The sequence below is a fragment of the Panicum virgatum genome, chromosome 4K, assembly GCF_016808335.1.
Source record: "Panicum virgatum strain AP13 chromosome 4K, P.virgatum_v5, whole genome shotgun sequence".
NCBI lineage: Eukaryota > Viridiplantae > Streptophyta > Magnoliopsida > Poales > Poaceae > Panicum > Panicum virgatum.
In genome coordinates this window covers 27,688,198-27,699,641 of record NC_053139.1, presented here as the reverse complement: position 1 = coordinate 27,699,641, position 11,444 = coordinate 27,688,198, and the positions used below count along the sequence as shown (strand labels likewise).

Below are 11,444 nucleotides of genomic sequence, written 5' to 3'. Positions count from 1 at the left end.
ACCATGAAAAGGACCTGACAGAGTCCGAAACAGAGTTCAACAGGAGGCGCTCTTCAGCGAGAACTGTTGCTGCAAAGACACTGGCCAAGTTCCAGGACACGTGGAAGTTCCTGCAGGGGGAGATGTGGCGCCCTGACAAGCATAAGCTGCCCCGGATAATCCATAGACCTCTCCAGGAGACAGCTATGAACGAGCCATGGGTGACGTCAGGTGACCATGAAGCAGGCATGCCAGTTAGCGGATGGGAATGGACTGACCCCTTATTTACTTACAAAATTCAAAATTCCAAATCTATCATATCAAACGGAAATCTTACATGTATGGAATATTAAATCTAGATGAAATAAAAAACTAATTGCATAATCTATCATATCAAACGGGAATCTTATATACATGGAGTGTTAAATCTAGATGAAATAAAAAACTAATTGCATAGTTGGCTTTTAAATTACGAGACGAATCTAACGAGACTAATTAGGCTAATTGCATAATTGGCTTGTAAATTATGAGACGAATCTTTCTGTAATCTTTTTATTAAAAAAAATTGTTTGGCTTCATGGGAAAATTCAAGAAAATTATTCGTTGTCATAAAAAATATTCAAGATAATCTTATTGTTCTGCTTCAGAATGAAATGTCCTAAACTAAACAAATGTTCGCATTCACAAGAAGATCGCTCGGCTTCACAAGATTTCATAAGAAATGACTTAACTTTAGAAAAATATTGTTTGAAATGATATAAAAAACAATTCACGTCTCTAGCTATGAGCACGGGCATTTGGATAAGAGGGCCGGCCAGCATGCATCGTTCCTTCCCCTGTTTTCCATGGTCCCAGCAGCCCCCTGTTTCTCAAGCATTCCGTCGACGACACACAAGAAACGACCAAACACTTGCATTGCACGTAGCCCAATCCCATCATCTATTCAAAGATTCCAAACCCCTATCTCTGTATAAATATCTGTCCCTGCTGCAAGCAATGTCTATCTATCGATCGAGAACAAGAACCATCTCACTGCAGTCTCATCTCATCATGGCGTTCCAACGCCACCGTTCGTGGCTGCTCCTCCTCGCCCTCGCTTGCCTGTTGTACCTCGCTGCCACGGCCGCCGAGGCCAAGCGGACCGGCGAGCTGACGGTGTTCTGGGGCCGGAACAAGGACGAGGGCACCCTGCGCGAGGCCTGCGACACCGGGCTGTACAACACCGTGGTCATCTCCTTCCTCCGCGTCTTCGGCCACGGTAAATACTGGACCGACCTCTCGGGCCACCCGCTCCACGGCATCGGCGCCGACATCAAGCACTGCCAGTCCAAGGGCATCCCGGTGTTCCTCTCCATCGGCGGCGGGGGCACCGACTACTCCCTCCCGTCCTCGGCGTCGCCGGAGGCCGTCGCGAACCACCTCTGGAACGCGTACCTCGGGGGCGGCAGCGGCGATGTGTTCCGCCCCTTCGGCGACGCGGCGGTCGACGGCGTCGACTTCTACATCGACCATGGCGCGCCCTCCGAGCCCTACGACGAGCTCGCGCGCCGCCTCGACTACTTCAACAGCATGTACTACCACGCCACGGCCAAGCACGTGCGGCTCACGGCCACGCCGCGCTGCGCGTTCCCGGACCGCCGCCTCGAGCGCGCGCTGGAGACGGGGCTGTTCGAGCGCATCCACGTCCGCTTCTACGGCGACGAGGAGGAGCGGTGCTCGTACAAGAATGGCGGGGTCGACGGCGTCGTGGAGGAGTGGGAGAAGTGGACGGCGAGGTACCCCGGGAGCCAGCTCTACGTGGGGCTCGCCGCGGCCGAGAGCGGCGTGCCGGATGGGGCGTCGCCGCCCGTCGAGGTGTACCTCAAGTACCTCTACTACGACCTGCTGCCCAAGGTGCAGAAGGCGGACAACTATGGCGGGATCATGATCTGGGACAGGTTCACCGACAGCAGGACCGGATACAGCACCGCCGTCAAGGGCTGGGCGTCCTGCTCTTATGGCGGCTGTGTTTAATTTATTTATTTCACTATAATATATATATATATATATATATATATATATATATATATATATATATATATATATATATATATGCGCGCGCCATTACTGTATGGACTGCAGTTGCTTTCGATTGCAGTCAATGGAATAAAAATAAGGCTGATGAATTTCCATGGATGTGACGCTATAGGGAATCAGGAAAAAATTTCTATGTTTTGGTCGGTGGCGACGAATTTATAAGTTCAATTTTATCATAGTTTGCTTCGTCAGCTTAATTTCACTTGTCTATTGACAAATATGCATGACCTAACTTCGCCGAGATCTCAAGATTTTCGGCACCTATCGTGGATGGTTGCCTGTGTAAATACTTAGATTTTTGGTAAAAAAAAAGAAGAAACTTACTTTTCTAGACAACGGCCAAACTTATCTGGTGTACGTTGACATCTTGCATTCAATGAAGGCTGCGTATCGTCAACGTTGGTTGGCCGTGTACGGTTGCCCTTTCTTCATCCATCACACACAAGGAGGATGAGGGACCGAAACTGGCGACCAGAGGTGGGGTGAATGTGAGCCGATCAAAATTTCTTCGAAATTTGAAACGTCGGCCTATGTCCCAAAATCACCGCAAGCCCTCGAACCTAGGTCAGCGAGAATATCTATACACAAGCTATCTCGAAGCAGAAGACCCAGGTCGCAGCGCGGAAGCAAAGGCGAGAGAAACTTCTCAAACTGCAACACAACACACACAGACCGGTCTGACCGGTGCACTGGATCGGTCTGACCGGTCGGGCAGTTCAAACCCAGACTGACCGGTCTGACCGGTCTCGCCCACCGGTCTGACCGGTGTCGTCCAGAAAACCCGCAAACAAACCTTCAAACCACGAATCTCGAGCAAACGAAGTCCAAATCCAACCAAACTTGGAGGAAAGCTTCGTAACTACCCTGTGAACATATCCCCAAAAGATTCACGGATTGAGAGAAATCGAGGAAAGATCAAAGAGGATTGGGGTTTTCTCAAGAACACAAAATCGCCAATTCGTGAGAACCCATGATTCCAGGGGGTTTGGCACTAGGCTATATGCATAGGAATCGTTCCAAAGAGTTCATCAAACCATGAAATCAAGGGTTGGTCTCCTCCAAACAAGAAACACACCAAAAGAGGAGAATTGAACCCAAAACGCAAGAGAGAAGGGGAGGACGAGATGCTCAGCACACACAAGTGAATCTCAAACAAATTTCATCCATTAATCTCAGAGGAATTCACCTATACAAAGGCTAGAGCCATCCGCCCATCATCCACCCTCTAGATTGGAGAGAAAACCTATAATCTAAACTCTCTTTGCGTTGGAGACCTTGGCCCTAACCTGAGCAGGGGGGAGGGGGAAGGAAAAACCGAAAAGGACTCAAGAGACTCTCAACCCTCCACCTGGAGAAGGGGGGGCTTTTATACCCGGCTGCTGCGGCCAGACCGGTCTAGGGGACCGGTCAGACCGGCCGGGTCTGCAGCAGCCCGCTGTACAGATTCGATCGACGTCGGAGCTCCTTTCTTTGACTCGAAGTCTTTGATGCGATGCCGCCACATCAACGAAGTACCGGTCCGCGGTTTTGGAGGGTCCGCGAAACCCGGGTAGGTGGCCGGTTTTGAGAAAACCGCCAAAACTCCACGCGCGGGAAGATTCCCGCCTCCACGCCGTGGCCCTAGACGCCGTTCCCGCCTCGGCCTTCTGACGGCCCTAGACGCCGCTCGACGCCCGTCACCTCCTCGCCCGCAGCAAGGCCCTAAACGCCGTCGACGCCCGTCGCCTCCGTCAGACCCGAGACCGACGCCCGTGCCTCCACGACTTGGCGTCTTCAACCGCCGTCCGCCTCCTTGGTTTTGTGGCGCAAACCAAGAAACCCGCCTTCCGTCGCCGCTTGCGCCCTCGATCCAGGAGTGGATGCCACAGCTGCCGCCCGGTCCGAGCTTCGGTCCCGGCTGCCCTTCACCGCCGTCGACTGCACGGTCCATCGGCCACAGCACCTCCACGGCAGCTCCCCGTCGACACTCGACGTCCGTGTACCTGCAATCCAAAGACCAAGCGCACGATCACACCGCACAGTTGACAATTCACTCGTCACAGGCAGGATAGAGTACTCACATTCCTCAATCTCCCCCTTGATGAGTGCAGTGTCAACACACCACAAACGAACCAAGAGAAGTGAAACCAGAGAAGAACAAAGAAGCACGAAAGAGAACTCAAGCAAGTGATGAAAAGCTCAGAAAGGCAAGAATAGTCACTTACTCAAGCAAAATCGATCCCCTAAGACAAGGACAATGGCTCGACGCAATCGATCAAAAGCCAAAACATGACTCCTCAAAGACAGAGGTAACGCTCGACGCAGTCATGCTGAAAGCGGAGAAAAACCAGGAGCCAACCAAAGCAGAAACTCCCAAACCAAAGTTTTTCCCTCTCACAGGTGCAACTCTCCCAAAATGATGCACTCTCAAAGCCCTGTGCACAACAAGTTTTTCAAAAATCAAACAGGTCTCCCCCTTGTTCGATCACTTCTCCCAAAATTCTCCCCCTTGTTGGCACATGCACACATCAAGCCTAAAAAGACCTAAAACTCCCCCTGAACAGATGCTATGCAATGAATGCAATGCAGGAGGTGTAAGTGAAAGCATTCAGGGATACAAAGATATGAGCGAAATCTAGTCACAAGCACGTGTGCATCCATAAATAAGACCTGTATCTAGCTCAACAGGGTATATCAAATCAGTCCAGAGCTAGGCAAGATCAGTTTAGGAGAAATAAAAGCATCACCCATGATCTAGCACTAACAAGTAGGGAATGGAAAGCAGTGCTAATCATACTCATACAGGTGATCCAAACTCAGCCAAAACAAGTTGCCAACATTCATTTTTCAATCAAATTTATAGCAATCAATTCTTAATGCCAGGGGTTGAAAGCTTGTCATGCTTTACTTAGCAACGAGCCCAAGCCTATGCCAAAAGACAATCAGAAGCTTAAAGCACTCGTTTCAGTCATGCACAGCCTTGCCCGGGTTCTCACAAGTGCAAAGTGAGTTGTCCCGAAAGCTCGATCAGTGCGACAAGCAATCCCACTTGGATCTTTTCAATCCATTTCAAGAGCAGTTCAAGCAATTTTACCAGATTTAGACCATTTCAAGTATAAATTGCTGAACGAAAGGCTACACTAGCATGAATAAGATAGCAAAGCATATCCACACGCCCTAACATGCTAGTAGCCAAGACAGCGTGATTATGTTTTCAGATTTTCAAATCAAAATAGCTTAACTCAGATGATGTCATATACACAGTGGAGCAAGCTATACATGATCAAATTTATCAACTCACACTAGCAGGCACTAGAAGATCATAGCAGTGTATACAAGAATGCTAGTGCAAGTGAGGCAATGCAAAATGCAAACATGTACAATGCATATGCACAATGCAACTACCAAACCTAGAAAACAAAGAGAAGGATAGGTAAAACCTACAAAGCTAACCAAAGAAAAGTCAGCGATCAAAAGGGGTAACAAACCCCTCGCTCCCCTCGCAAGCGAGCAAAGGTGTCCTGCTCTAGCGGTTTGGTTAGGATATCTGCGGTTTGCCTCTCTGAAGGGACATGGTTCAAGTCTATGTGGCCTCTCTCATGATTGTCTCGCAGGAAATGGAATCTGATATCAATGTGTTTGGTTCTGGAGTGTAGGACAGGGTTCTTTGCAATGTTAATGGCTGACAAGTTGTCTACAAAGATGGGAACCCTACCGAAACTCAAACCATAATCCTGCAAGGTTTGCTTCATCCAAAGTATCTGGGAGCAGCAGCTAGCAGCGGCAACATACTCAGCTTCAGTAGAAGATAGCGCTACGCTAGCCTGCTTGCGAGAGGACCAAGACACCAAAGATGTACCGAGAAATTAACAAGTGCCGGAAGTCGAATTGCGATCCAACTGACATCCACCGAAATCGGCATCAGAAAAGCCCACCAAGACCAGAGAAGAATCTGCAGAATACCAAAGACCAAATTCAGGGGTGAATTTCAGATACCTAAAGATGCGTTTCACCACCTGACTGTGGGAGGTGCGCGGCGAAGCCTGATACCACGCGTAGAGGCAGACGCCGAACTGCATGTCCGGTCGCGTTGCTGTCAGGTACAGGAGAGAGCCGATCATGCTCCTGTACTCCTTCTGGTCCACCGCCTCGCCGTCCAAGTCCTCATCAAGCGCCGTAGATGTGCTGATCGGAGTCGGCTGAGGAGACAAGTCACTCATGTCGAACTTCCGCAGCAAGTCTCTAGTGTACTTGGCTTGATGGACAAAAGTGCCCTGAGGAGTTTGCTTGATCTGCAGCCCGAGGAAGAACTGCAACTCACCCATCATGCTCATCTCGAACTCCCTGGACATCTGCTCAGAAAACTTGGAGACAAGAGCGTGAGAAGAGCCACCAAAGATAATATCATCCACATATATCTGAACTAAAAGAAAGTCAGTGCCAGATCGCATGAGGAACAAAGTTTTATCAACACATCCCATTTTAAAGCCCTGAGCCAGCAAAAAGGTTTTCAATCTATCATACCAAGTTCTAGGTGCCTGTTTCAAACCGTAAAGAGCTTTCTGAAGTTTATAAACACGGTTTGGAAACTTGGGATTTTCGAAACCAGGGGGTTGCTTCACATAAACTTCTTCTTCGATAAAACCATTCAAGAAGGCAGATTTAACATCCATTTGGAAAACCTTTAAACCCTTGGAAGCAGCAAATGCAAGAAAGATTCGAATAGCTTCCAAACGAGCAACAGGGGCAAAAGTTTCCTCAAAATCAATACCCTCTTTTTGGCAAAACCCCTGGGCAACAAGATGATACTTGTTCCGAACAACCAACCCATCCTCACCCTGCTTGTTTTTGAAAACCCACTTCGTTCCGATGGGATTACAAGCAGGTGGAGGCTCGACCAAAACCCAAATTTGGTTTCTTTCAAAATTTTCAAGTTCCTCATGCATGTCATTGACCCAATTAGAATCAGAAAGAGTGTGTCCAATATCTTTGGGCTCAAAAGAGGCAACAAACGCTGAATGAGCAAAACCAGCGATACTTGTTACCTTGGACCTGGTGACTCGCTCGTTGAGATCACCTAGCATCTGTTGAGGTGGATGGCGACGCTGAAATGTGTCGCGGTGCTTCCCTTGTCGAAGTCGCCTTCTCCTCAACCAAAGCTGGTGCCTCCTTAGGTGCAGCTGGTGAAGCCTGAGTCACCTCCTCGATCAGCCCCGGGGAAGTAGACGTAGTCGGGTCGGGGCCGTCGTCATCGTCCGAGCTCGTGGCGGAGACGGCTGGGTCCACAGCACGCGTGGTGGCCTCAGCGTCGCCCTCCACAGCTTCTTCCTCCTTATCTTCAAAGATGGAGGTGCCGAGCTCATCATCTCCTGCAACTTCAAAGACAGAAGAATTGCACGGTGCAGTCTCGTCGAAGGTAACTTCACAAGTCTCTCTGACGATGTTAGTATCAATAATCAGCACACGGTAAGCTCTAGAGTGAGAAGCATAACCGAGAAAAATACCGTCAGACGAGCGAGACTCAAACTTATCAAGATTTCCATCTTTCAGCACAAAGCACCGGCAACCGAAAACTCTGAGATGGTCAACACGGGGCTGACGTCCAAACCGCAACTCATAAGAAGTCCTGTGCATGAAAGCACGCAAGAAAATGCGGTTAAACACGTAACAAGCGGTGTTAACTGCCTCAGTCCAGTATTTGCGAGGAGTCCTATGCTCATCGAGCATCGTCCTCGCCATCTCAACCAGCATCCGATTCTTCCGCTCTACAACTCCATTCTGCTGTGGAGTGTAGGGAGAAGAATACTGGTGTTCAAGCCCTTGATCACTGCAAAAGGCGTCAAAATGAGCGTTTTTGAATTCTGTGCCATTATCACTGCGAATTGCTCGCATGGCCTGGGGTAGCTCGTTTTTCAACCTCAAGATCAAGTCTCGAACAAACTCAAAAGCCTCATCCTTGGTTCTCATGAAAAAGACCCAAGAATAGTGAGAAAAGTCATCCACGATCACAAGAACGTACCACTTCCCACCAACAGACATCACCCTAGAAGGACCGACTGTGTCCATGTGCAGCAACTCTCCAGGGTGAGAGGTCATCACCTGATTAACAGGCGGATGTGAAGTAGCAATCATCTTCCCGTGGCAACACGGATGACAAACAAGGTCATTTTCAAACTTCAATTTGGGCAATCTTCGGATTAGGCCAAGTGAGCTAAGTCTAGACAACAAGTCGAAGCTCAAATGTCTAAGTCTCCTATGCCACTTCCACAGATCAGAAGAAGGACCAGCCATCAAGCAACGAGAAGGGCCAAGAGGAGTTCCAGAGAAGTCAACCAAGAAAACCCGATCGCGAGGTGTAATCCGGCAAACCAAATCTCCTCTGGAATCAAGAACACGCGAACAGCCCTCCTTAAAGCGAACCTCAAACCCCTCATCAAGAAGTTGCGAAACAGAAAGCAAATTGAACCCAAGGTTCAAAACCAAAGCAACCTCTCTCAGGGTAAAGCGATCAGAAACTCGAACAACACCAAGTCCACGTACCTTTCCTCTTCCATTATCCCCGAACACAATGTATTCCTTTGAGCGCATCGGGGTGAGGCTGGAGAACCATTTGTCATTTCCGGTCATGTGGCGCGAACACCCGGAGTCCATGATCCACCTGTTCTCCAAGCCTCCAACCTGCACATCAGTAGTGAGACAAAGGGTGAGCAAATATCTCAACACTGGGGTTAGCAAAGTGAGAAGCAAACCAGTGTCGAGCCATTTGCTCTACAGAAGGGTTAGCAAAACCAGGCAAAGCATATCCCCCGTCCCGTCTACCGCGTGACTAACGAACACCACCACGAGGAAAGCGTGGAGCATCGAAACCTCCTCCAAAGCCTCGGTCCCATGGTCCATAACCGTACTGAAAACGACCAGGAGCACGACCGGCAAAGTGACCACCCGCTGGAGCACGGTAACCACCACCGTCTCCCTGACCCCCACCTACACGGCGCGCCCTAGCATCTTGCCTACCACCACGCCGAGAAGGACCATGCACCCGAGCAGAGTACATGTTCGCGTTCCGTCTCTCCTGCTCTCGCCTCACAGCCCGCTTCCTCCTGAAGCAAAACTCCTCCAGGTGACCTTCCCTGTCACAGAACTCGCAGTGGTACCTCACCTCACGCTTGGGAGGTGGAGGCCTAGCCTGCGAACGGGGAGGAGCAGCCCCCTTCTTCTGGGCAACCTGGGCTGCGGCAGCAAGGAGCGTGTCGAGGGGATTCCTCAGCTCATTGGGCTTTGGAACCCAAACCTGCTTCTGCGGAGGTGCTTTCGGTGGTTCTTTAAGCACACCATCCGCATGGTCAACAAGCGTAGGCTGCGTGCTCGTGCTAGCAGTGTTTCTAGCAGACTTGCCAATCTTGGCATACAACCTATCAAAGTCTGACTTCGTGTATGAGTAACCGACCCCAAACCCATCACCACGCTTGAACTGCTTAATCATCATGCCCAACTGCGGCTCACTGCTAGAAACCCAACTCAGAATCGCCCTAAGATAGGTATTCTCATTCTCTAAGTTGGCTTTCTCTACCGCAAGACTATCCAGATCAGCAATCAAACCAGGGCAAACAGAGCAGTCAATAGGTGGGCTAGACTCTACAACCTTAGTTTTCCCTAAAGACATAACCAAGGCGTTCTTCTCATCTAGCTCCGACCTAAGCGTGGGACAAAGCTTGCAAGCACCAAGCAGAACTGGCCTAGACTTCATCTCCTCTAGCTCGCACACAACAATAGCAAACTTGGACTGCAACGAGGCTAGATCGGACTTAAAGATAGGACACTCATCACATTCAAGCACATCGCTAACAATAGGAGCGTCCTTAACCAGTTCTAGTTCATGCTTGGCCTTAGAGAGCTCATAAGACACGTCAGCAAGTGAAGTCTTAGCAACATCTAAGTTCGCGACGTTCTCATCATGCTTGGCACGGAGAGCAATAAGATCGTTCATGTGAGATATGCAGCCAGCACACTCATCCTCACTAGATTTCTCCCTAGCACAAGCCAGCTCAGCCCTAAGCTTTCTACGCTCTCTAGCTGCTTCCTTAAGCAGCCTTTTCTGGTTGTTGAGAGCGGCGTACAACTCCCTAACCTCTGTATCTAGCAGGTCGATCATGGAGTTTACCTCTGAATCACTCTCGGATCCAGGAGAAGAGTCGGCGTGCGTCGGTGTAGCATGTCCACCTGAAGACGCTCATGCACCATCGGCTTCGCCCGCCATGATGCAGAAACTCTTGCGCTGACCGGCCGCCAAGCACAGGCCGATGAAGTCGGTGGCTTCCTTGTCCCGCTTCTTCTTCTTCTTCTTCTTGTCATCGTCGTTGGAAGTCGGTGAAGAAGAGCGGTCGGTGTCGGAGCTCTTGTCGAGGTCGCTGAGCTGTGCCAGGAAGGCCTTCTCCCGCTTCTTGGCCTTGTACATGAAGCGCTTCTTGAGCGACTCCTTGTCGAAGCGTCCTCCCTGGTCACGATTGGGGTGCTTGTGGCGCCGACGCTCCTTGTTGGAGCCTCCCTCTTCGCGGTTGCGGTGGCGGTAGTAGTCGAAGTGGTTGTTCTTGCCACCGCCGGACTTTTTGGGGCAATCGGTGATGAAGTGGTTCAAATCGCCACAGTTGTAGCACCCGGGGTTCTTCTTCCTCTGCCTGTTGTGGTAGACGCGCTGGAACTTGCTGATGAGGAGGCACAAGTCGTCGTCGCCCAGCGTCTCCAGCTGCTCATCTGAAATAGAAGGCAAAGAGGCAAGAGAAAAGCCAAGAGCAGAGTTAGCGTTAGAGCTTGTTCCACCTGGGCCAGTCACAAGAGCGACGCTCTTGGAAGGAGGGGCACCATTGAGCTTGGATCGTGTCTGGTTATCCACCTCCGTGGCCTTGAGCTTGCTGAAAATCTCGTTCACCGTCAGAGTCACATAGCCAGCAGACTCAATGATGGTGTTCACCTTGAGATCCCACACAGAGCGATCAAGTGCGTAGAGCAGCTTGAGGGTCTTCTCGTGCTCTGTGTACTCAAGGGCATCAGCAGATCTGTTCGCATTGACTTTGTTCACAATCGATTGAAAGCGACTGAACATTAAGTCAATGCTCTCACCCGGCTCCTGAGTGAAGTTCTCGTATTCACGCCGGTGAGTCTCGAACAGTCTGGCCTTCACCTGAGGTGTGCCCTCATGGTAGTTCTCAAGGCACGTCCAAATCCTGTGGGCTTCCTGAAAACCCTGGACGCATGAGAACTCCGCACGAGAAACGCCAGCGAACAAGGCATTGACAGCCTTGGCGTTAGCCTCGTGCTCGGACACCTGAAGAGGTGAGGTCCGAACGGCAAGCACCTGGTACGCCTGGTTCTTGGTGATATCCCAGACATCGGCTCCCATGCTCTGCAGGATG

General features: G+C 50.3%; 1 protein-coding gene across 1 annotated transcript; it reads left to right on the top strand.

The window, feature by feature from the left end:
• Positions 1-853: 853 nt before the first annotated feature.
• LOC120703591 (xylanase inhibitor protein 1-like) lies at positions 854-2,210 on the top strand. The gene has a single exon (XM_039987718.1). It carries the CDS (start codon positions 976-978, stop codon positions 1,990-1,992), a length of 1,017 nt encoding a protein of 338 aa, XP_039843652.1. The 5' UTR covers positions 854-975; the 3' UTR covers positions 1,993-2,210.
• The last annotated feature ends 9,234 nt before the right edge of the window (positions 2,211-11,444 follow it).